We start from the raw sequence: 27,048 nt of genomic DNA on the forward strand, positions 1-27,048 counted from the left end.
TTAAATCTAATATGAAATATTTAATTCAACACACAAAAGAAAAATAAATGGAATTATAAAGAAAATAAAATTGATATGAAAAGAAATTATTATTTTCCTCACAATTTTTTTTTATAGGAAAAGAAAAAGAAAGTAAGGGTCTATTTTGTTAAAAGGAAAGCCAAGGAAAAAAAAGAAAAAAAAGTGAATAAAATTATAATGGAAACAATAATTATTATTTTTCTTATAATTTTTTTCTATAAAAAAGGAAAGTAAGTGATTTATTTTTTTTATATTTTGATTAAAGAAAAAGTTAGTGAAAAAATGATTACATTTTTATTATTATGTTCAGATTAAATAAATAAAATTATATTAAAAGATAACTATTGAAAGAAAATAATGATATAGAGTAAAAAAATAAAATTTAATATTATTTTCCACTATTTTCTGAGTATTTTTCACAAAAATTTTCACAATTTTTTTCCCTTTTCCTCCTTATATAAAGAGGAATTGGATTTTAAATTTTTTATTATTCCTTTTTCCTTCTAACAAAATAAGGAAATTATTTTTTTTCCTTTTTCCTTTCATTTTATTCTCTTTTTTCACCCTTTAGAATTTAGAATAAGGTTTAAGTGATTTATTTATTTTCAATATTATGATGAATATAAAATAAGGAGAAAAAATTATTATATTTTTATTATTATATCATATTAAATAAATAAAATTATATTAAAAAATAATATTTAAAGAAAATAAGGGCATAAAAAAAAATTAACATTACTTTTTACTCTCTTCACCCAATTGAGACAAAAAATAAAATTGCTCAAATCATCACAATATTTTCATTCTTTTCTTTTTATAAAACAAGAAAATTAAACTTCTAATTTTTATTTTTTCTTTTTTCCTTTCAACAAAATAAATTCTTATTATTTTCTTCTTATTTTATTTCTTTGTAAAATAGGTGCTTATACTTTGTTTGGATAGAAATAGAAATAATGTAGCAAGACCTTTTTTTTTATAACTTTTTATTATTTTCGAGAAAAAAATTTAAAAGTTTTAAAATGAAAGCCTTCTCAATTCGTCTATTTGATAATTAAAAAAATTTTTTTTTTGAAAATCTATAAAAATTATATCTAAAAAGAAATCATCGAATATCAAACACAAATTCAAAATTTTAAAATTTTAAAAAATCTCCTTAACTTTTTAATACTTGCTCCCAAACAGATCCTAATGAGGCTGTGTGCGAACCAGCTTTGCTACGAACGGAGAGAGGAAGTGGAAAAAAAAAGCACAAAGATTTTCCAGTGAATTTCTTTATCTTCTAAAACACTCCGTCATTTCCAATGCATTAGCAGCAGCAGCAGTTTTTCGACGAAGAGATTGTCTTCACCGTAAACAATCAACCAAGAGAAACGTACGAGATCTTCATAGAAAACTGTTCAGGTACCTTTTTTTTTTGGGTTTCAGATTCCGGAATCCAAATCCTGGAGTTTGTTTTCTAGTCGATGATGTTAGGGTTTTGATTTGATGTTTCTTAGGGTTTGACTTTATTTTTTGTATTAAATCTTATTTAGGGTTTTGCTTTTTAGGCGTTAAATTTTACTTATTTAAAGTGAAAAAAGTTCGGTTTTAATGTCAGAGCCAAGGTATACATTAGTTTTAGTGTATAATTTCTTTTATATGTATGGCATTGCATGGTACTGGTAGGGGTGGTGGAGAGGGATGTTATTGAAGGCTAATGAAGGGAATGTAAAATAAGATTTAGGCGGAGTTTGTTTCTTGGAAAATATCTTGTATGTGCATTTTCTGAAAAAGAAAAATCTTATTTTCTGATTTTTAGTTGCAATGTTGAAAAACAAAGGAAATTTATTTTAGTGTTTGGAGGACACTGGAAAATGTTAATTTTCTTTCAATTTATAATACTATAAAAATATTTAGACAATAAAAACTTCATTTATTTTTATTTTTTATTGTTGAATATGAGAAAAGAAATTACATATAATGGTGAATTATGACAGCCACCACTGATCGCTGCCGTTGGTCAAGGACGACTGGCGATGTTGGTAGACTAATTGGGTATTCGTTTATTTTATGCATTTATAAATTTCTTTCTTCACATTTTTAATAAGTTTGTTAAAGTCTAAAGAGGCCCTTTTCCTGTGAATTATTTTCTGTTAACCAGTTTTTTTGTGTCCCAAATGCTATAAAATGCAAAAAATATTTCCCAAGAAAATATTTTTTTTCCGAAACAAGAAGCCTTAGTGAAAAATGGGTGTGAGGAGGTTGATGAATACCAACTTCCATTAACCTTATCTACTTCCAACAAGGTTAGAAAGCTAAATTCTGTTTAAATATCACCCTTTACTCTTCCTCAAATCCGCTTTAATTCACAGTGTAAATAAAGAGATAATGGAGAAGAAATTATTACTTTTTAGCTATACTTCTATAAATCTTAGTTTGGAGAGAATGAAATCCACTGTAGCTTTTATTTCCAAATATAAATGTCTTAGTTTTTTCATATTTTCTTTCTGCTGTTGATTCCTTTCTTACCTGACTAACTGTTCTCTTCATTCTGGGTTTGTTGCATTTCATTTTAGCCCTTTACATGTTTTAATTTTCAGCTTCTTAGTTTGTCCAGTATTTAGGTTTATCCTGATTTTCCACAGTTACTTACCTTCAATCGTATGTAGTTGCCCTTGTTTGATGTATTTTACCATCAATTTTTTACATAATTTGCTATGTCATTTTGATTTTGATGGAAGGTGGTTGTGGCAGAAAGTCTTTATGCAAAATCTGAAGGCAAAATGGTTTTGGAAACAAATCGTCTGGTGAATGGGGATTCAGAGATGAGTCTTCACAAACAAAGTCATGGAGTTTCACGTAATGGCATTATTGGAAGACATGAAAGCTTAGGTTCTAATGGAACTCGTGCTAGTTGTAGTTATGATGAAATTTCTGGTGATGAAGATATCCTAACAACACCCTCCAGAGACATGAATGGCACTATGGATGTGGACACATTTCCTGATGTTGTTGTATCAGTAAGTAGAATATGCCACATTGATTTCTTAACATGTTGAAGAAATGTAATTGCCTGGGACAGTAACTAATAACTTCCATTATATCCCAATTTGTAATGTGACTTTGTCACAGAGAAAGACAAAGCAGAGAGAAATGACTTCTCAAGATATGTACAACAACCAAGACTTGTTTGATGATGACGATGATGACAGTGATTGGGAGCCTCTACAAAAGCGTGTGCATATCATGAAGTGGTTTTGTACCAACTGCACGATGGTTAATCTCAATGATGTTGTTCATTGTGATGTATGTTTAAATTTTGTTTTTTTTATTGGGACGCTAGTTTCAATATTCTGACACTTTTTGTCTATTTTGATGGTTCATTATATTTTTTGTTGCTTGTAAATCTGTATCTGCAGCAACTCAGTTCTGTGATATGATGATTTCTGTGAGTGATTTGGTGCAATCTCTTCCATGCAGATATGTGGAGAACATAAAGAATCTGGTATCTTGAGGCATGGATTTCTTGCTTCGCCATTTTCACAAGATGCAGGTGTTACTGAGGTCCAGACACAAGTGAAGGGGAGAAACAAAGGTGGTTATCATGCTTGTCTCATCGGAATGAAGAATTTTTTGCAAAGCAATTGTCTAAATGAAAATATTTTTTGTGGCCTATTCTGCATTACTAAAAATAATCAATATTATAGTTAATGGTTGCTGCATCTTTATTCAAATCAACATATCCTGTTAAAAGCATCTACATTTATTCTCTGCCCTTGATAAAAGTTAACAAAGTGATGATATTGCATGGGTTTGATATACTGTTGGAGGTTCTGGCCTACAAGCAATTTCTCTAATCTTGATTTAGTTGTACAGCACTAAATGCCCATAGTGAAATATCTAATTGATTCAAATATGTGTGGACATTATCTGAATGTAAGGGTGTAGCATTTGTTTTGAAAACTGAAACTGCAGTTTTTATCTAACTTAAATGTGTATTAACTAGTAAATGCCTAGATGTATTTTTTTCAGCTGCCCACTATCCTTACTTTGTTACTGTCAAAGAAACTGGTTGATTTTTCCTCTTCAGAAAGGCATTTGTTTTAACCTTAAAATTTGTTGAATGGATTTCTGGGATGAATGTGTATTTATTATTGTCCAATTCCGTGAACTTTTACTTACTGACTCTTGAAGCTCCTTAACATTTATGTGCTTAGTTGATTTTGAGCTAAAGGAATTACCCTAGAAGGGTGACCTGGAATGGCAGCTTTGTAGGCAACTTGAACAGGACACGGTATTCAAATTTCCAGAGCAGGTTTTGTTAACCTAGCTCTGATGCCATGTTATTGAGAGAAGAAAATTTGATTCTCATTTTTCTAAAGTGAATATATATATATATATATATATATATATATATATATATATATAATTAGGAATCCTTTGCAATTTAGGAATCCTCTTCTAATACAATTCTACAGGCTTTCTATAATAATTTTAATTTAACTTATTTGTACAAATTTGGAGATTCTATTGATGTTCAGTTTAAGTTGGACTGTGTGTCAAATATGCTAATATGTAGCTTATTGTTTGTTAATTAATTATACATATTTAACGGACTTCTCTGCAGTTTCTTGGCATTTGAAGGAATGTTTTATTGCCATTCTTTAATCTATGAATAGACATTCTTGTTGAAAAGGCAGTCTATGTTACAACAGGGTGAATTGATACTCATCTTAAAAAGGCCTCCATTTTACAATATAACATTTGCATTGAATTATGTTGAAGGAATTAATACTTACTTTAAGCTGATCCCATTGAGATAGCCTAATTTGGCTGGAGATTGTTTTCTGGTATGATAACGTGCCAGCAACCCTAATTTTTCCCCTTTTTTTGTAGACACTTATGTACAATATTCATCCTCAAACAGTTGCACAGCAGTTGGTTTTGATGAAAGAATGTTGCTACATTCAGAAGTATGGTGCTTTTCTTTTACTTACTTTGTTCAGATTGCTCTTTTAGACATGCATGTTTGTGTGCAGGAAATTGTTGCGATTTGCTTTGCTAGTTGTTCATGTAATTTCATTGCTTTGTTTTGGTGATTGCTATGTTAAAGTAGATTGAAATGAAGTCACATCCGCATCCAGAAAGACCTGATCGCCTGCGAGCTATAGCTGCTAGCCTTGCCACTGCTGGTATTTACACTCCCCATGATTTCTCCTTTTGGACCAACATATTGCTGAGTCATTTATTCATTTTGCCTAACAATTTTGCCTCCTATACCATCTATGATAAGCTTGATGACAATTGTGAATGTTTGCAGGTATATTTCCTGGAAGATGCTACCCAATTCCTGCAAGAGAAATTACGCAACAAGAACTTCAGATGGTGAGTGGTCACATTTTCTTTCAGGTATTATATGAGCTATTTACACTGGCATGCTGATGTTATCTCTGTGTATTGTCTCAGAGGCTTGTTGTCTAAAAGTTTATAAAGGGCAATTGATGGCTACAGGCTTGCTCATACCAATCTCCTTGGTTGTGCAATGTCTAAAATATTGTGCTTGAGCTGTTTTTTTTTTTTTTTTGGCACTTTATACCTTTCTTTTTTTCTTGGGATGTGGTGCTGCCATGTATTAGTTGCTTGATCTACTGGTTTGTCCTTTTCTCTGATAAAGAAAAGGTATTATAAGGTCTTGAAACAATTTTAATACCTTTTATAATTTCATTTTGGTATCTCTAGGTTCATTCCTTGGAGCATGTTCAGGCTGTAGAACTTACAAGCCGTATTTTCTCTAGGTATGCCGGTGTTTTCTTTCATATCTCTGAATGTATCTTATGAGTCTGCATTTGTGCATTTGATTAAGGACTGCTTTGTTCAGGCTTGAAGTCAGATAGGTTTTATTCAAGCTTAGGTTGGAATTTGGGAAGCTTACTGCCTTGAGTTCAATCAAAAGCTTCGGATTCATGCAGTGTGTCAAAACAGCTACATGCGTACAATTTTTTGGGTCGAACCTTATTTTATTGAAATATTTGGTCAAAGACCAAAGCACAATAATTTTGTGTGGATGACTTCAACATGCCTATTAATCGAGTCCGTAATGAGAGTATTAGAGAAAATGTAGGAGTGGTGCCAATTGATGACAAGTTGAGAGAAAAGGGGATTGAGGTGATTTAGTCATGTGGAGCGTAGACATACGGAGGCTCCAGTTAGACAAGTTGAGCACATTATGTTAAAGGATAGAAAGAAAAAAGGGGTAGACCTAAATTGACTTGGAGGAGAGTAGTACAACATGACTTGGAAGCATTACACATTTCTGAGGCTTTAACCCAAAATCTTTTAGAGTAGAGAAAGCGAATCCATATAGTCGACCCCAAATTTTTGGGATAAAGGCTTAGTTGAGTTGAGTTGAGTTGCTGTTGCAAGATATTACACATATATGAATGTCAAAGCTTTTCTGAACCTATTAAACAAACATAAAGTGGGATAAAGTAATGTGAACTATTTTCCCCTAGTTCATGTGCTAATCAAGCAAAATTTGGCCCTTCTTAAACCTGGTTCATCAATAAAAGGAGCCTTGATAATCTTGGCTTCTGTAGCAAATAATCAAGTTCAAACTAAGTGGCTAATGAAGCTGAGCTTGTTTGCATATCTAGATCACATATATCAAAGGCCGAGTAAATATTGAAAGTGTCATATCATGTAATAGAAGTTGCTAGTTATAGAGAATACCTTTTCTGTATGGAGCAGCATTTGAGTGTCTGCTTTCTATATCTAGAGATCTATTGTCGCTGATTCTCTCTTTATTGGAGTCTATTGTGTAATGTGACGACAATACTTGTTGGAGTAAATAAGGTGCCAGTGTGCCATTATTTGTAATCGGAAACTTTCTGGGTTTAGTCTCGGTGTTTGATGATGTAGTTTATATGGAGTGAAAGGTGCCTTTGAAGGAGTTGAGATGCTTATTCCTTGAAAAATGAGTTTTTCAAGTTGTTATATTTCATGGTGTAGATGTCACTTCTTTCTGCTCAGGCTTCCTTCTTTTATTTTTAAATTTGTTATGGATTATTTCTTTTTTACTCTGTTTTGTTTGTCTTTTCTTCCTCTCACCCCTGGGGTGTTTTTGTGTTTCTTTCCTACTATTTTTATTCTGTCTAGAAGTCTGTCAAAAGATTGTGTCTTTCTGGTTTCCTTTAAAAAAAACAAAAAACCCTTCTAGGGCAGTATTTATACTTGACTTGAAGTCTCTAAACAGGACACAACATGCTTATTTTATTTTAACTTTATGGATGTTGATTATGTGATGGTTGATTCTTGGTGGTTTGTTTTTTATGGGCAGCTACTTCACTCCTGACACATATGCTAATGAGCATTCAGCTTGTGCTGCTAGGCTTGCAGCAGGATTGTGTGCTGATCTTGCTTCAGCAATTTTTTCTGGACCTGCCAAAAATGGTTTTGCTTTGGTATGAAGGTTTACATATTATGCAAGTTATTCAGTATTACGAAGGTAATGCAAGGAACTATACTGAGTTTTCTTTTGTATTTTTATTGTTACTTATTCTTGAATCAGGTTCGACCTCCTGGCCATCATGCTGGTATAAAACAAGCAATGGGATTCTGCCTCCACAATAATGCAGCAATTGCTGCATTAGCTGCTCAGGTCGCTGGTGCCAAGAAAGTGCTAATAGTCGACTGGGTAATGTCCTGTTAACTATGATTCTCGTTTTTAGTTGATTATTGAATGTCTCATGCTTGTGAAAAGTGAACTTCTCCCTGCCGCCTGCCCTTTTTAATTTGTTAATCTTTCTTATGATTATTATAGGATGTTCATCATGGAAATGGCACTCAAGAAATATTTGAGCAGAACAAATCGGTGAGCTTCATAATGACAAAATGTTGTGTGTGTATCAATCACTGAAACGCTACTCATGATAAAATGGTTTGTTAGAGGAGGTGAAATAGTGTAGGCCTTCGTCACTTTTGTGACTGAAATGAATAAAAAAAAAAAGAAGCTAATTCTAGTGTTGTACATCATACTTTTAGTAAATTTTCACAATTTTATCATTGGATCACATATATGAAGGGTTATGAAATATTCAGTTAGAACTTTGTTTTAGTAGTGCAAATTATTATATGACTAAACATAATTTAAGCTTTTCAAGCATGCTTTTGGCCCAATCTATCTTCTTTGCTGTTAAAAGGTTTTGTGTTGCTGTAAATAAGTCCTTTCTTTGTTAAGTTTAATTTTTGTTTTGATGAGCTATATCCTATAGGTATTGTACATATCCTTGCATAGACACGAGGGAGGAAAGTTTTATCCTGGCACTGGAGCAGTTAATGAGGTATTTTAGCTATTTTATTTTCTCGTCTTAATATGGTAGATGAATGCTCCTATTTAGAGGTGTAAATTTTATGAGTTTTGCTTCTTCTCTTCATATGGGTCCAAGATTTAGTGTTTGGCTGTGTCTTTGTACTAAGCCTGTTTGAAGAGCATTGCCATACTTTCTAAGATACTGAATTCATGAATGTTTGATTTAGCTTTTCACATAATTATAACTGAAAATACTTGTCCGTGGTCATTGGTATATTCCATATTTTGTCTGTTGCAACCATGATAATTGATTCTGGAAAACACATTCAACTTCATGTATTCGTATTTTAGCTACAGCTTAATATTTAGCTATTGTAATGGAAAGAAAATAGTGGAAGTCTGATTTTTTGCAATTTGATACAATTTATATCACTGTTTCATAAAATGCAAAGTGTCATTTTCCTTTGTCTAGAAGGCCCTTTGGAGGGGCGATGAATATTCTATTGGCTGAAATTGTGAGATTGATCGTGTTTACTAGAGAATCTTTAGACTGTTTCACATAACAAATAACAAAAACTCCATTGATTCTTCTGCAGTGGGATGTGGAAATTGACACTGCACTTAAAATAAGTGTTGAGTTATAATCAATAAAGTGGGTTACTTGAATTCCTGGCCTTAGTAAGGTGAAAATATATTAAAGGGACCAACATTTTATACACGTTACAGGTATGAATGAAAGGGATCTGCATTGTGTTGCACTCCCCCTCTACTCTATGCCCCCTGGATGTGGGCCACCTTTTTCTCTCCTCTGTTTATTTGATAGAGGTAACATTTTATCACTATTATTGCTGGGAGTTCAGCTGTTTGTCTTAGATAAGCCGGCCTTGGTAGGTCCAGCATTCTACATGCCAAAAACCACAGAAAATTTCTGCAAATGTGGAAGGATGCCAGGAGTTGAAATTTCGTTGTCAAAACTTTGAAGTCTTTAAGACCATAGTAGGTGCCATCTGGTGAAATTTGTGGTATTTTTCCTTGAATGGGTATGATGAGAGAACAAAGTGATTTATTTTGGAGGCCCAAAATTGATGATCCTAAAATGGTTTGATTTCTGAGTGAAGAAACTGCTGAGTTAGCTTTCACTATCTAGATCAGGGCCATGCCATATATTGGTTTGATGAACTAAGCCTCCTCTCATGACTATAAGAAAATTATAATTGCTTCCTGGTTAACATGAATTGATGCATCGGTATTCTATTCTTCATGAAATGGGTGCAACATGTCTAAAATGGGAAATGATGTCATATGACCAATGTTGGAAGTTGGATGCATACATAATATCTTAAATATGCTTGCACTTGCTTGTTCATGTGGGCAAAATAAATATAATTTTAGGTGTCTTTTTCAATGCTGTAAATTATGTAGCTGTATGCATCAAGTTAATGACTAAAAAAATCCAAAACTGTACCTTTTCTTCATTTGCAGGCTTTTAAAATAAGCAAAAGTCTCATAGTAACAATTATACCCTATATCAAATTTTGTTTCCTCTCTACACTGTATGCTAATGATGGCGTGGTAGCTAACTAAAGTTGATTTGAACACACACACGCACTCTCTCTCTCTCTCTCTCTCTCTCTCTCTCTCTCTCTCTCTCTAATGTTAATTAAGATCTCTGGTTACATAAAATATTAAAAGAATATAAACAAGAAAAAATAATATTAAATTGAAACTATTAAAATATATAGAAATTATCTATAATATATATAAAAGTTGGGGGGTGGTGGGAATAATTGGATTGCCAAAAATATCCATGGTTGAATTTGATAATATGACAAATTGCCCTCTATTTTGATCGACTTAAAAATAATATAAAAATTTATTATTTAAAAGTCTTTAATTTGATTGATAAAATTTGTTTTCTATTTAAATTCAAATTGCCAAAAAATAATATAGAAATTTATTATTTATCTATAATATATATGAAAGTGGGAAGGGGGATCTTGACAAATTGCCTTCTATTTTGATTGGCTTAAAAATAATATAAAAAAATTTATTATTGTTTAAAAGTCTTTAATTTGAGTGGTAAAATTGATTTTGTATTTAAATTCAAATCGCTAGAAAATGATATGGAAATTTATTATTATTTAAAAATCATTTATTTGATTGTTTAAGTTGATTTTCTATATTCTATTTTATCAAGGCATATAATTCTATTAAGAATTTTTTTTAATTTAATTAAAAATTAAATTAGTTAATATATTTTAATGAATTTATAGGTTATAAATGAATGCGTACAGGGTACTATGTTAATAAAACTCTAGGGAAAAGGATGGGAATATATAGAAATTGGAAAACATGCTATATGGAAATTGGGCAGCAATGCTTCTGCCCTATAATAATCTAATCGAGAGATATATCTTTTATATGTCATAGTACAAGTAATTTTTAGTCAATATCAGAGTAGTTAAGGAAATTTTTAAAAAATGCATAAGCTTGATTAGTAATATTATTAAAATTTAAGTTTAGAAAACATAAAATACTTTATTTCTTTTATAAATTTTTAAATTTTGAAAAAAATGAAATTCTTCAATTGATTTATAGTAGTAAATTATTTATGCAATATTTTGATATTTCTTGAATAAATAGTAGTAATCTCATTAATTTTCTTGTATTATTATTAAGTATTTATCTTAGTTGTTAGTCTAATATAATTGAGATGTTTTTGAGCTTTATTCATCAAATGGGTAAATACTTAAATTAAGTTAAAGAAAAGGTTAAATTGTTTAGATTTAATTCCTTATCCTAGGACTGAGATTGGGAACTTTGATTGTTAGCTTAGATTGTAAACTTACATACCAAGAAATAAGATTGTAAACTTACCATTTAATTTATGAGAATCAATTTGAAGAGTTAATTTCATGGTTATTTATTTTTCTTAAATTTTATCTTGCCAAAGCTTAAATTTATACTTAGTAAAAATTATTAAAGCCTAAAAGTTTCCTTGATATTATTTTTTTAATTATTTATGCATTTACCTAAAAATGATTAAAAAATAGCTAAAAATTAGAAAAAAAAAAAAAAAACAAGAGCTCACCTTTTAATCTTCTTCACTTCAAAACTGCCTTGTCTATTTGATGATCCATGTTCTTGAGATAAAAATTTGTAGAAAAATGAATGATTTCACTTGGGTTGGTTGTGGAGAAAGTTAAGAGAAAATGGCTTAGTTGCCTAGGGAGAAAATGAAAAGCTGCTAAAATGAAATAGCCAAGAGAACTTTTTGTCCAACAAAAAGTTCTCTCTACTGCATTTCACATGAAAAAGGTTAAAAAAAAAAAAAAGGCTAAGAATTCTGAGTTGGAAAAGTAATGGCTGTTATGACTATTACTTAACGGACGGTAACAGCTGTTACCTTTAAATAATGATTGTAATGGCCTTTACAGTTACAAATTTAAAAATCCATTAAATAATGGTGGTAACGTTAAGCCGAAAAACCTTACCTAACGATTGTTATTCGTGGTAGTGTTAGATTGAATGTGATACAAATAAAACATCTTAATTGGAACGAGTCATCTAGGTTGAAAAACCTACTAGCTACTATCTGGTAGTGGTTATATTTATTTATTTGTTGGCATTAAGGATTTGAATCCAACAAGAGAAAAAGCAATAATGAAGTGAGTTTCTTTTTTAGATATGGAAGGAATGAGACAAAGCGGGGGGGAAAAAGATTATTAGAAATATCTCATTAAACTAACAGTCTGCAATTTCATATATTAAAATTGATGTTAGAGTTTCGTATTAAGCATTATTAACTCAATAATTAGTACTACATGGTTGTATAGGAAATGAAGAATTTTGATAATTATTAGTGATGCCTTAAACTACAAATTATCCTCTATTTTGATTAGCTGAAAAGTAACAGTGGAATCGATTATTATTTAAAAAAATCTTTAATTTAATTGGTTAGATTGGTTTCCTACGTAAATTCAAATCCTATATTATTAACGAATATGATTCTATTAAGAATTTTTTTTGTAATTTTTGAAAATTAAATTAATCAATATATGTTAAGTAAAATAAGAATCCTATTAAAAGTTTTTTCTAATTTACTTAAATGCTTTATGTTACCGTGTATTACAATTTGTAAATGTATTACTTAATGAATAATATGAATATTTAAAGTTGTATATAAAATTGAGCTTAAAAATAGTATGTTATGGAAGTATTGAGTTAGTTGCTTTTGCTTGGATAGAGTTTTTCTATTGTGGAAATAAAGGCTATTGATTTTCGTCATCTTTTTGTTGAGGTAATATTTCATGGTGCCTTTGATATGTTTTTATTAATTTTAAGGTTTATTATTAATTAGCATAAAATTTTTCTGAAATTGCATATAGAGAAAATTAAATTATGAATACGTAAAACGTGCAATGCATGTAAATAATATTGGTCTACATAAAAGTGGGAAAAAGAGAGGAATGATGAAATGAATAAAAAAGGACGTAATTATTTTGTATTATTTACAATGTTGCAGTTTTTTTTTAAAGAGTACAATATTACAAATTCTAATACTATTCAAATTCTAATTATGATAATTATCTTATTACCACTAATAAAGAAAAAAAGGCAAGACATTTCATCGAATGGTTAACTTGCAATAGCAGAAGTTTTTGCTTATCAAAAACACTGCACTTTCGCTTCTCGTGCTTTAGCAACCAAAACAGAATGTGAGCACTATTATCATACCTTTGGCTTCTGAAACGTCACCGTTCCCTATGACAATCAATTTTTTCCTTCTTTGCTGGCCTGAAAGCTTTTTATTATTATGTGTACAAAACAAAGGAATTATCATTAATTCTTCCAGATTCACTATCATTAATTTCATTACTGTGATTCCCTATTTTTTCATTATTGTATAGTAAAAAAAATTTTAAATTATATAAATAGTAGAAATAAAGAGGATAGTTTAAAAAATAGTCTTTTATTTTGAGTAATAAACTAAACGTATAAAAAAATTTTAAAATATGGACAATGTTATTTATAAGTAAAATACGGTCATGATAATTTGGTATCTTGACAATGAAGGATTAAATTTAATTGGCTACTAAATATCAATATAATGGTTTTAAACAGCCGTTATTTACAGGTTTTTCAAGGGGTTGTTACCCTTTACCTTGTTATTTAAAGACAGATGCTGAATTGTATTGGTAATAGGCATTACCACCGTTACATAATGGGAACGGTTATTATTTATCGTTTAGTAATGGTAACGACCATTGTCTCACTAATTTAACTGATAAAAAAACACATGGATGCTGTGTTTTCTTTAGTTTTTTTCATTCTCGGTGTGTTAAAGCCTTCTAACTATTATTTCTATAGCATTTTCTCTTAAAATTTTACCTAAACTTTCCTTTCTTTCTACAATCTCTTCCTTATTCTTTTTTAAGATAAGATCATCATAAATATTTCTATTCTCCATTACTTCTTATAAATGGTGAGTATTATTTGTTCTTTTTTGCATATTTGTTGAAGAAAATTTTGTTTGAAGTTAGTTTTGTTGTTAAATTTATAATATGAAGCAGTGGTTTGCTTGATCTATGTTTGTGTTTTTTTTTTTTAATTTGAATTATTTTTCAGAATGAATTTTACTAAAATGCATTGTTAACAACAACAAACTTGATGTATTTATGCTTGTGTCTAACAATATTTACTCATTTTATGAATTTGTAAATTTTTCAAAAAAAAAAATTGCGTAGCGCGAAGCCGTTACTGTTATGTTACGGCCGCTATAGGCTTGTTTCCATTATCCATAACCGTGACCGTGAACGTGGCTGCAATTGCGATTTAAAACTAATATTATATATATATATATATATATATGGAGACAGAGACAGAGAGAGAAAGGCACACACAGATACACACACATATAGAAATTAAAGCACGAGTATCTAACCGTGACCGCGAACGTGGCTGCAATTGCGATTTAAAACTAATATTTTATATATATATATATATATATATATATATATATATATATATATATATAAATGGAGACACAGAGAGAGAGAGAGAGGCACACACAGACACACACATAGAAATTAAAGCACGAGTATCTACAATGAGTATTAATGTGCAACGCGTGTTAAAAAAAAACTAGTTTTTTAGAATGTATTTGAATTAAATTACTTTGTTGTGGTTATTGCTTAAATTATTTGATTTAATTATTTTAATAAATATAATTAATTAATCAATATAAACATTTCACGTCATTAAGGCATAGGGATGAAGCGTAAGATATAAAGGATTGTTGAAATTGTTGCCAATGTTAAAGTTCATGGCTGTTATTGATAATTTTTAAGTGGCCACAATTGAATAATTGTATATAGTTTTTTTTTTTTTTGTCATTTACCATTTTTTATTGCATATTAACCCTTGATGCATTTTTACATCCCTTGGTCTGTTTTTTTAATCTGTTTTTACATTCCTGAAAATTGTTGAAGCATTGTTCAATGTAAACACCAATAGATGATGTTTTGATTCCCTTTTAGCATGTGGTTTAGATTAGGAAGAATGTTTGCAGATGACATTTTATTTTTTCAATTTTTTACTTTTTCTTTTGCAGATCGGTACTGAAGGTGCAGCAGGATATTGTGTAAATATTCCATGGAGTCGTGGAGGGGTTGGCGATAATGATTACATTTTTGCATTTCAGCATGTTGTGCTACCTATAGGTTAATATCTCACGTTATTCATGCATCTGCTTTCATTTTGGTGGGGATGGTGGGCAGCATGCAGTATTGGTTTTGTAATATGAAGGCCTTCGAGTTAACTATATGTCGATGTGAAATATTGAAGGTCTGCATGTTGATGTGGGTGGGTTGAGTGGTGGTCAACTGCCTATTATCATAGCTCACCAGTGTTTTGGGAAGTACTTTTTATTTTAAAATTTACAGAGGGCATTGCATGCTATCAATACTGTTTTGTTAAAGCTGCTGGTTGGTGCTCATGTCCATCTTTTCTTTTGTTGTTCTTCTTCTTCTTGTTTTTCTTCTTCTCATCCTCTTCTCTTCTCTTCTCTCTCTCTTTTGTTAATATTAATGTCATTGCTGTGTGGTCTTGCCTTTTGGAATGGTCTTCAACTTGTAGTTGCTGCTGCTCTGGGATAGGATAAAGTGGTTGAAATGGGAGAAACTGGAAGTTTTAAATGCTTCTAATAAATTGCGTACTGCTTCTGTTTATCAATCTGTAATGTTCCTTGTGTCGCTTTGCTATAAATTTATGGTGCTTTAACCATATTAATGCAGCTGCTGAATTTGCGCCTGATTTCACCATCATATCTGCTGGATTTGATGCAGCAAGGGGTGATCCTTTGGGCTGTTGTGATGTAAAGACTTTCCCTTTTACCTAATTGATTTTTTATACTTTCATAGTACATCATTTAATCAAGCATCGCTACTGCCAAAGCTATTTGATTGTTTCCGTTGTGTTATCTTGTCAAAATGTCCAATGACTGTTAATTGTATAACTTGACCAGTTGTGGATGTAGTCCTTTCAAAACACTAGACTTTTTTGCCAATTCTACTTTTTTGGAATTTCTTTTACGTATACTTTTGTATCTTTTGTTACATAGACATCTTAGCAATGTTGTTGCAGGTAACTCCAGCTGGCTATGCACAGATGACTCATATGTTGTATACTATCTGCAGGGGAAAGCTGCTCGTAATTCTTGAGGGCGGGTCTGTTTGTTTGCACTTTTTTTGGCCCTTATATTTCTTATCAATTTATTTGTTTGTCCTTTTTTTTTTAAAAAAAAAAATCTTTGGTTGAGTCCGCATTGATAATAAACTTTTGGTTGCAGCTATAATCTACGCTCCATATCATCTTCTGCTACTGCAGTGATTAAGGTGAATCCTTGTATATCTTAAATACACAAACTCACTGTGCTTGGAACATTGCCCATTGGGCACTAGATAATAGTGCTGGTCTGATCCATTTCTCTCTCAATATGAATCATACTGATATTACAAGATTAGAGTTGTTTTCACTTGATGGGTGGGGATTGTTTTGAGAATTCTCCTGTACTATTGTCCCAATTGTGCTTTCAGTACCATTCTTTTCTTAGACTTTCTGTTGTCTAATTCTTCCTGGCTTGGTTTTTGCCAAAAAAAGGTACTGCTGGGTGAAAGCTCTGAATTCGAATTAGGCAATACTGTCCCTTCTAAAGCTGGCTTGCAAACTGTTCTGGAAGTCTTGAAGATTCAGATGCACCATTGGTCTTCTCTGGAGTCTAGTTTTGCAAAATTGCAGTCGCAATGGGAAGCATACTGTTCTGAGAATAAAAGTGAGAAGTTCCCAGTCCTTACTATCAACTTTTCAGTTAGAGTTAAATGGTTGATGGTTTAAATTTACACTTCTCTTCTCTTGGGTGCTTTGAAAATGTAAAGAAGAAATTGATCTTCAATTCAGAAATATATTTATGTCTGAAATTAATCTTTCTTGACCTTTTCCTGCAGAAGAACAAATTAAAAAGAGACGGAAGACTGCAGCACCAATATGGTGGAAATGGGGGAGAAAGAGCTTATTGTATCATTTACTTAGCGGGAATCTTCGTGTAAGATCAACAGCGGCTGTCTAGATCAATCTTCTCCTTGCTCATCCCTTTCTTGTCCTTCACTTTTGTGAATTTTTGTATCAGTAGTTGCAATATACAACTTGTTTAGGATACTGCGTCTAACTTGTACCATCTCCTTTTTGTTGCTTTGGTTAAAGAATCAATGGTTCCATTTATTTATTTATGGGTGAATTACCTTAGGGTTTGTCGTTAGTTGCCCAACTCGTTCTGTATTTTGACAATTACATAAAAAAACTTTTTAACTTTTATTTTTATCTTTATTTTTCATAACGGTTATATTTTTCCTCCATTTCTCTCTTCATCTCTATCCCCTACCTGTCTTCCTCTCCCTCTGTCTCCCTTGTCTTCATCTTCATCTAGACACGTTCTTCACTCAGCTGATCTCTTAACTGAAGCATTTCTCTTTCTTTTTCCATCTCCTCTCTAACTTTGGCAGATTCTCTTTTCAATTCCTGGATCTTACTCTGCCTCCTCTAATGCCTGCCTAACTAATCACGAACTTGTTTTCTTCAGCCGGAACGTTCAAAGCCACTCCCTGCATTGTTCAACTATTCTTTGCAAGGTAAATCGGTCTTGGCTTGAAAGTCTAAATGATAAGTCAACGACGGCGATACTTTGAATATTTGGTATTTGCTTGTTTTTTTCTTTGATTTTCTTTACTTGTGAGTGTTCTTTGAATCTCCAGTACTTTTAAGATGCTTTGCTTTCTTTTTTCCCCCTCTTCCCCTATGATTTTTGTACTGTGATGTTTATCAGATGAGTAATTTATGCACATGGGATTTTGTAATATTCTTTGTTCAAGCTCTTGTGGTATTAGTGGATGAAAGTTTGCGTAAACAGTTATGAATATTTTATAAAAGTTATTAAATTTTAATTTTTTTCATAAAAATTATTAAATTTTAATTTAATTTTATAAAAGTTATTGTGTCTAAAAATTAAAAATTTTTAAGTTAATTTATTAATTATTTTACAGATAAATTTATTTTATTTTATTAGTTTTTAAAAAAAAAAGAAAAAGAAAATAGGATGTTTAAAAATGCATATATTTCTCTCTTTTCTTTGTTTCTTATCCATTAACAATTATTAATTAATTTTATTTATAAAATAATTATCAGAATAATAGATTAATTTGAAAATTTTTAATTTTCAGTTAGAGTGATTTTTATGAAATTAAATTGAAGCTCGTAAAGTTTATAGAAGAAATTAAAGTTTAATAACTGATATAAAAACACTCGTAAAATTAAAATTGAGTGATCATGCGTGATAAATACCATTTTTGATCAAAATGAGAGGTTTATTTTACTGTGTTGTATAATTTTACTTGTGACTTGCATGTATGAATACATTGAAACATGCAATTTTTGTTAATGGATGGTTGTTGCCCATTCATGTGCCAAAAAAGGGTCAGATTGCCATTCAATTTCTTGGATCTGATGTGGAGCTGTAATAAGAAAATCAACAGATGACCACCAACTTACTATTAAAGGCACCCCACCATCTCTTCCTCTTACAATATGCAAATTATGTTTGATGTTATTTGGCATTGCGGTAGTTGAGTAGAAAGAACCAGAGAAATGGAAACGATAGGCTGCAAAATACCGTCTGTCCTATATTGAAGAAAAAAACAATAAAACTTTACCAATGGTAAATTTCCTTGAGAACTTGAAGGAAAGAGGCTATGGCCTAAAGGCTTTATTGAGGATGAAAGAGAGTAAATAAAGGTAAAGAGGAGTAAGTAACTTATTTACCCTTATTTGGAAGGTGGTAAATTAATAAAGGGAAAGAGTAGGATAGGTGAGGCATAATCATTTTATTTCTTGCACTTCTTAGATTTATCTTTTATTTACCTCTAGCAAATCACAAAGAGTGTACGACATCTCTCTTTACCTATTTATTAATTCACCATTTTTCAAATATGAATATTTTTTTAATTATTAATTCTCTTTTCTCTTACCCTTCCTCACACTTACATTAATTATCTTTCTCTCACTTTGAGCTAAGGGTATGTTAATTTGCTGGTGCCTTGGATTCCTTATCATCCAGTGCATGTGTTGGAAATGCAGACTACAGAATTTTTGTTAAGGGAAGACAGGATTTGCAGTTGTGCACCATTTCATTTTGTTTGAGCAATGGATCATGGAAGTCAATGAGAACTAAGAATGCTGCTCTTTGCTTGGTTTGGGTTGGGTTAAGAGGAAGCATATCTAAAAGTGTTTGCTTTCTTTAATCTCAGTTGAGTTAAAAATCTAACTCTTTGTTTGGATCCTTAAGTTCGTAGGGAAACAGAGAGGAATCAAAGAGGGAAATAAAGAAAAAGAAAAGGAAATTTAATTTACTCTATATTGTTTGGATAGATTATTAGAATAGGAGAGAAATGCAATTTCTCCCTTAAAAGAATAACTATTATACACCATTTTCTTTCTTAATTTTTATGTTGTAGAATGATATTTTAATTGATGCTGTCCATGAAAATTCTTTATGGGTATGGATTTACAAAGCTGATAACAAATGGGTCAAAGGTCCACTTAGGGTGTTCTTAGTGAGGACCCTCCGACGCTCAAATTAGAGCTCATATGAGAGAATATTGTATCAGATTGATTAGAGAGAAAGAATGTACCTTGTTATTATGATGTGATTCCTTTATAAAGGCTTTAGATGGTGGTTGGTTATAGAAAGTGTAACACCCCCGTTTGCATAGCCTGATAGATTTTACTGTTCCGGTGACCGGTGTCGGTCCGGACAATTAAGGAGATAGAGCCACACTTAAGACAACTTGAGAAGCCATAAACACAAATAATTAGTAATGTTTAATTAGTTAACTATAAATAAGAAAAACAGAACATAAGAGGTTAAACGAGCCGAGAATCACAGCGATGAGTGACCTCCTCGGGAACGACTGCGAAGTCGTTTTAAACTCAAATTTGGAACCGTAAAAAGTGACGCTGCGGTCCTTAGGACCCTTATAAACACAGTGGAAAAGAGAAAATCATGAAAAAGAACTGTTAAGCCAATCAAATAATTAGGTCAGGGAGTCAGAAGAAATATAGAATTATTTGCAAACCGGGATGAACCGACGAGGGGCAATTTGGTCAATTGACCCCGAGAGCTGACTCCTGACCTAACTGTCAAATAAAATCGGAGAAAAGAAAATTTCGGAATTGAGAATTAAATTAAAGAACTAATAGAAAAAAAAAGAAAAAAAAAAAGAAGAAGAAGATAGAAAAGTCAAAGGTGATGACATCATGAATGATGTCAATAAGAAATTAATTAAGTTATTTATTAAATGGGATTTTGTGGTCTTCCATCAACTAAAATAAATTAAGAAAAGAAAAAAATTAACAACAAAAAGTCATCTTCATCTTCTAAAAAACGTCACTCTCTTCTCTCCCTCACAAAACCACCATGAAAGCTCATTTTTGAGCTTGAAAAACTAAAATCCAACCATACAAAATTGTCCTACCATAACTAGACCTTGTTTGGGCAACTAAGAAAGAAGATTCAAGGAAAAGAAAAGAAGAAAAATTTGAAGAAAATGAGGAAGAAAATTCTGCTCAAGGTATAGTACTATAAACTTCAATTTTTTTTGTTTAATTAGTGTTAGTGTGGCATCAAAAGCTTGTAAATAAACTTGAAATGAAACAAACATGGGAGAAGGACTAAACTGAAATTTCGGCCAGCTTAAAGAGAGTATGGATTGCATGAATTTAATGGGTTTGAATGAGTTTAGGAACCCTACTTAGTTGATTGATTATAGTTTAAAGTTTTGAATTTAGTTAATTGCACAATTGAAGTGAATTAGGGTTTGGAGGCTAGGGTTTGTGAACCAAATTTTGGAGAAATGCATAAATGATGACCTTGGTCTATTGTGAGATGAAAAATGGTCAATAATGACCAAAAGAGATGTGTGGGAATTGTTGGAATGAAAATCAAATTCATAGGTCAAATGGTCATGCTGCTGGCAGCATGACCAAACCCATTTTGAAGGACCAAAACTCAAATTTTACAAGTCCAATTGATATGCCACAAATTGGGGATGAAAATAGACATAAAAGAGCACAATTTTCGTTAAGGAACCATGCCCAAAAACTGACCAAAACTGGGTGAAACAATTGACCAAAGTGAAATGAGAGCAGGCTGCCACTGCACCAAACTGACCAAATGAACAGTAACTGTTCATTTGGTCATAACTCGAGCTAGGAAGGTCAAATTGACCTGAAATTTTACCAGCAATTAGATAAGGTATAGATCTAAAACTGTTATGAAGAACACCACCCCAAATTATGCCATTAACCCATTCAAATTATTGAGCAAAGTTGAGTTACCAAACCTGCAACTCTGCAGAATTTATATTGAGCAGTAATGTTTGAAGGGTTATAACTCTCTCTACAAAACTCCGATTTAGGCGATTCTTGAACCGATGGAAACCTAAGACATAGTAAAACATTTCGTATGAAGAAAGTTAGACCAAATTATGAACTTAACTTGATCAAATTACTGAACAAAGTTGGACCAAAAATCTGCCAGACCCAAAATACCAGTATAAACAGTGCACGTGAACAATAAACTTATTTTGGCTATAACTTGAGCTACAAAACTCCGATTGAGGTGATCCAAAAATGAGAATACACTTAAGACAATAAGAAACATTTTCTATGAAGGAAGTTTTGTCAAATTCCAACAGTAGATCGACCAATGGAACAGTGCAACTAAGTGCACCAAAACCGAAAATTGGCAATTTTGCCAAAATGACCTAAGCTTTGAGAAAATGACAAAAACCAACAAGTTTAATGATCAAAATGTGGTATGTGAGTGAAGTTGGAGTTCCCATACCTATTAAGCCTTAGAAAGTCAACTATTTGACTTGAATAGTGCAGTGAATAGTAACCCGAAACACAAAAATTTCGAGAACGTCGAATTTAACACGTTAGAACTAAGTAAATGTGAAGTTAAATTTATTTTGGATTTGTGTTAAGTTCTAGTACTGAAACATTGTAAAATTGTGTGTTTCAGTTGAAAAGAATATCGGGAAAGAACCCGAGGAACCGAGTCGAGGCTAAGAGGCGACTCGCTTGAGGTTTGTGCACAACATCACCATGTTTTAAAGTTTATTGATAAAGTGAATGAAATATGTATTTTACATTTGCTTCGAATTGTTGAAAATTTATTTGTGACATTATTTATGATGTTTTGACTTAAATTGTTGAAAGTTATTGTGTATATTTGAAATGAAAATGTTTAGCAAATTGTTAAGATAAGTTTTGAAACCACAGTGTCATGACCATATATTTGAACACCTCACTAGCATGACTAGTGGGGGTAATTAGTTTCGAATTTTGATTCCTTCTCTGGAGAAGTATTGAGGTGTGCCAGTAGAAGAGGATGTGAATCGATATCTATATATTTGAGCTAGCTAGCCTTGTGATATGATTTCTCTTTAGCCTCTGGCTATTGAGATTCTATTTGTTTTGAATGGCATGATCTATCTGTGGGTTTTATGAAATGTGTTTTAATACTTTGAAATGAACTTGGTTTACATTAAAATTTCATAATTCATGTTTTTGTGTTTAATGCGTATGTTTAGTCAAATTTTTGAATAAATGTGATTTATATTTTGCATAAAGATTATTTTAGTATGTTGTGCACCACTGAGTCCTAGTACTCAGCGATAGCTTCTATTGCTGTCGCAGATACAGAGACTAGAAGAGCAGCAGACTGAGCTGCTGAGGTGTGAGGAGCATCAGCTTAAAGTTTTCGGGTATAATTTATACCCCAATTGTAAATACTTCTTTTGATGTATATATTGCACATAAATGTATGGACATGTAAAAATGGGTCTTGAGCAGCTTGTACAAAAATTTGTATGAAGTTTGTAATAAAGTTTAGTTGTATTTCTTTTGATGTAAATTTTGTAAGAATGTATATAAATTGTGTTGTCACTAATGAAATGTATTGCTAGTATGTTGAGAAATTTATTGAGTTTGATTGTGAAATTTGAAGTAGTGGTTGAGAAAATTTTTAGAAGTGCTTTTTACAGGCATTTGAAGAACGGTTTTCTCAAAATACAGAGGAAACTCTGTCAAAATTTTTATAGAATTTGCGGAAAATTAAAATGGACCAAAATATTAACTAGTTTTAATTTCAACTAAATGTTTTAAGTACTTACTAGAAAATGCTCACCACTTGTCAAAAATAAGAAAATTATTTTAAAATTCCTTGTAGGGTACTTAATGAGTTATCGGTAGGTAAAGTTCGGTAGTTCATTAGGTATTCTACGGGATCATGTTATGCCTTACAGAGGGGTAAGGTGTGACAGAAAGTCAACAGTGTAATAATTAGCTAGCATAATTAGAGGGATATGCATAATTATGGGCAGTCTTTAGTGAGGTGTTTAAATGAGCTTCCTATTTGAAGAGCTACTTGTCTGGATGAGCTTGAGCTCTCTTTTGCAGATCTGAACTACACATGGCCGATCTCTGTCTACATTGAGTTAAGCTTATTTGTGGTTGAGTTGAGCTAGCTAATCTACACATAGTTGAGTCGAGTTGGCCAATCTACTAATGGTCGAGCTAGCTGCTATACTCATGGCCAAGCCGTGCTAGTTGATTTACTCATGGTTGAAATGAGCTGCTGATCTACTTGTGCCGAACCGAGCTGGCCAATGTACTCATGGCTGAGCCTAGCTAGCCGATGTACTTATGGCCAAGTCGAGCTAGCCGATCTACTTGTAGCCGAACCGAGCTAGTCAATCTAGTTGTGCCGAACCGAGTTGGCTAATTTACTCATGGCTGAGCTGAGCTAGTTGATCTACTCATGGTCGAACCGAGCTAGCCAATCTGCTCATGGCTGAATTGAGCTGGCTAATCTACTTGCTGAATCGAGTTGGCCGATCTACTCATGGCTGAGCTGAGCTAGCCGATTTACTTGTGGCCGAACCGAGCTAGCCAAACTACTTGTGCCAAACTGAGCTGGCTAATTTACTCATGACTGAGCTGAGCTAGCCGATCTACTCATGCCCAAACCGAGCTAGCCGATCTACTTATAGCCGAACTAAGCTAGTCAATCTACTTATGGTGAGCCACTAATATGGTTTGGCTCATGAGCTATCTAAGAACTTGAGTTTCTAGGTCAAGTATATATTTTGGGGAGCTATATCATTAGCATCCTCCCTCCCCCCCTCTCGCCCCAAGTACGAATCTTTAGGTTCATTTAGCCATCGTTACAAAATTTTTAGAGTGCAGAGTATCGCCTTTAGATCGGCTATTGAAACTTGTCATCTTGAGAATTACAGTTTTGAATTAGCTTCTTTGGTGAAGATCACCTTAGAGTGCATTTTCAAGGCTTAGTGAGCAAAAGGTAGCCTTAAGAGTGCCTCCTTAGGTCTTATGTGGGAGAAGACCTCCTAAGTGCCTTTTTACAGGTCTTATGTGGTTGGAGATCTCCTGAGTGCCTTTTTACAGGTCTTATATGGGCGAAGATCTCCTGAGTGCCTTTTTTATAGGTCTTATGTGGTTGGAGATCTCCTTAGTGCATTTTTTCAACTTTGTGAGCAGAGATCTTCTGAGTGTCTTTTCAGGTCTTATGTAAGCGGAGATCTCCTGAGTGCTTTTTTACAAATCTTACATGGTTGGAGATCTCCTAAGTGCCTTTTTACAGGTTGGATATCTCCTTGGTGCCTTTTTCAGGTCTTAGGTGCCTTTGTAAGCTCTTTAGTGTCTCTTAGAGGCAGGCAGGAGTTGCTTCGGGCCTATCTTTAGTCTTCATTACTTCAGAGCCTTTGCATGAGGTTTTTTTACCTTTGATTGTAGGCCCTTGGCCTTTGTTCTGAGTATGTCTAGTGTTTGATATTCATTTGCACTATAATTCTTGCACAAACATATTTATGAAGATAATTCATATAATGTATGTTGTAAATTTATCCAAGATATCTTCATAAATAATATTATAAATCAAATGTATAATGTACATTTCCAAGGGATTTACACTTTTTTTTTTTTATCAATAATAGAGGTCTTTAGGCTTAGAGAATATTTAGAGTAATATGGCATGCTTGTACATATATTTGCATATGCATGGATATCAAGTGAATTTAATTTTGATTAAAGTTTAGAGTCTATACCATTATAAGCAAGAGTCATATCAAGGACTAAAATAATGTTGGAAAAATTTTAGATGCCTCAATTTTACCATTCATCTTGTAAAAATAATAAAATATATAATTTAATCTAATAGAACTTGTATAGTTGCCCTTGATTGATTTTAGAAGTTGATTTCTAAAACCAATTAACACTTTATTAATTTAGATCTTGACATTAATTTCAATAAATTGAAAGCATGGAAGCAAATATTATAAAAATTCTTGTTATGAAAGGCACAAAATCATGGAACTTCATTCAAGCGGTAAATGGTGGCATTTATTAATTTTGAGCAAGAAGAATACAACACTATCAATGGACTTTCCATGAATTTGAATAACTTAAAAGTAGTCACACTATAGTGGCAAACATGTAAATAAATCAAAAGCACATAACGATTGCAATTTAGTAAATAAGATGAAAAATATATAAACTTTAAAATGAGTTATCTTCTTCTATGTTGGGTTAAAAGACAAAATCCTTTTAAAAATTAATATTTCTCATAAGTTCGAGAACCAAAAAAGTTTAAATAAATTGAATATAGTTTTGAACAAAATTTTCAATTCATACCTAACAAAACTCGAATTTTTTTTTTAGTGAAATAACAAATTTTTCTGGCTGGGTTGTCACAAGCCACAAGCCATCCACTTGTTTGATTCCTTCTCCCATTTTGAAATCAAAACATAAAAAGTAGAAAGGTGGTCGGATCTAGTTTTTTCAACAGAGATAAAGAGGGAAAGACATGGCTTTTTGTGTCTCTTCCCACAGACAGTGCCACTGATGCAGTTCATGAAAATTTCTTGTAGGTATGGATCTATAAAACAGATAACAAATGGGTCAAAGGTCCACCAGGGGTGTTCCTAGTGAGGACCCTCCAATGCTCGAATTAGAGCTCATATGAGAGAATATTATATCAGATTGATTAGGGAGAAAAAATGTACCTTGCTATTGTGATGTGATTCCTTTATAAAGGCTTTAGATGGTTATTGGTTATAGAAAGTCAATTGTGTAATAATTAGCTAGCATAATCAGAAGGATATGCATAATTATAGGCAGTCTTTAGTGGTGTGTTTGGATGAGCTTCCTGTTTGAAGAGCTACTTGTCTGGATGAGCTTGAGCTCTCTTTTGTGGATCTAAATTACGCGTGATCAATCTTTGTCTACGTTTGGTTAAGCTTATTTGTGGTTGAGCCGAGCTAGTTGATCTACACATAGCTGAGTCGAGTTAGCTGATATACTCATAGCCAAGCCTAGCTAGCTGATCTACTCATGGCTAAGCTGAGCTAGTCGACTTACTCATGGCTGAACTGAGCTAGCTGATCTACTTGTGCTGAACCAAGCTAGGAGATCTACTTGTGCCGAACTAAGCTGGCCGATCTACTCATGACTGAGCCGAGCTAGCCGATCTACTTGTGGACGAAACGAGCTAGCCGATCTACTTGTGCCAAACTAAGCTGGCTAATTCATGGCCTAGCCGAGCTACTCGATCTACTCATGGCCGAACTAAGCTAGCCAATCTACTCATGGCCGAACCGAGCTAGTTGATCTACTTGTGGCCTAACCAAGCTAGTTGATCTATTTATGGCAAGCCACTAATACGGTTTGGTCCACGAGCTATCTATGAACTCGAGTTTCTAGGTCAAGTGAATATTTTGGGAAGTTATATCATTAACAATCATTTCTCTCAATTTCTTTTCATTTCCCACCATTTTGGAGAGATATTTTGGGTTAAAATTTTTTCTCCTTACTCTTCCTTTTTCTTCAATTTTCTCTTCTATTTGATGTCCAAATAAGAAAATTTAAAGAAATCAAATTTCTTTTCATTTTTCTTAATCCAACCAAAGGGTAAGTGAAATCAAATTTCTTTTATTTTCTCTTCTTTTCATTTTTCTTAATCCAAACAAAGGGTAAGTGATAACCAATTGTGATTAAAAATATGGATTTCTTCTGTTTCATAAGTAGCAACAAGACATTTGACAGCAGTC

The 27,048-nt window shown here is 32.3% G+C and overlaps 1 protein-coding gene across 2 annotated transcripts; it reads left to right on the forward strand.

Annotated features, from left to right (window-relative positions):
- The first annotated feature begins 1,215 nt into the window (after positions 1-1,215).
- LOC131183289 (histone deacetylase 15) lies at positions 1,216-17,185 on the forward strand. Of its 2 annotated transcripts, none has more exons than XM_058153932.1 (18): positions 1,216-1,422; positions 2,755-3,020; positions 3,133-3,306; positions 3,481-3,595; positions 4,897-4,973; positions 5,117-5,192; positions 5,321-5,385; positions 5,740-5,795; positions 7,337-7,460; positions 7,568-7,693; positions 7,820-7,870; positions 8,271-8,339; positions 14,922-15,030; positions 15,604-15,683; positions 15,953-16,035; positions 16,158-16,203; positions 16,469-16,640; positions 16,813-17,185. In XM_058153932.1, exons 2-18 carry the CDS (start codon positions 2,784-2,786, stop codon positions 16,932-16,934), a joined length of 1,782 nt encoding a protein of 593 aa, XP_058009915.1. In that variant the 5' UTR covers positions 1,216-1,422; positions 2,755-2,783; the 3' UTR covers positions 16,935-17,185. The 2 variants fall into 2 exon arrangements, with proteins under 2 accessions (XP_058009915.1, XP_058009914.1); XM_058153931.1 differs by having other exon boundaries at positions 1,217-1,422; positions 2,742-3,020.
- The last annotated feature ends 9,863 nt before the right edge of the window (positions 17,186-27,048 follow it).

Source organism: Hevea brasiliensis, chromosome 9 (assembly GCF_030052815.1).
Source record: "Hevea brasiliensis isolate MT/VB/25A 57/8 chromosome 9, ASM3005281v1, whole genome shotgun sequence".
In the NCBI taxonomy this organism is placed as follows: Eukaryota; Viridiplantae; Streptophyta; class Magnoliopsida; order Malpighiales; family Euphorbiaceae; genus Hevea; species Hevea brasiliensis.

Bases quoted from the DNA above. Each gene is read 5' to 3' on its own strand.
- LOC131183289 (XM_058153932.1), top strand. From the start codon at position 2,784: ATGGTTTTGGAAACAAATCGTCTGGTGAATGGGGATTCAGAGATGAGT. The intron at 7,461-7,567 runs GTATGAAGGTTT...TTCTTGAATCAG, and splicing joins CCAAAAATGGTTTTGCTTTG to GTTCGACCTCCTGGCCATCA. The intron at 16,036-16,157 runs GTCTGTTTGTTT...TTTTGGTTGCAG, and splicing joins CTCGTAATTCTTGAGGGCGG to CTATAATCTACGCTCCATAT.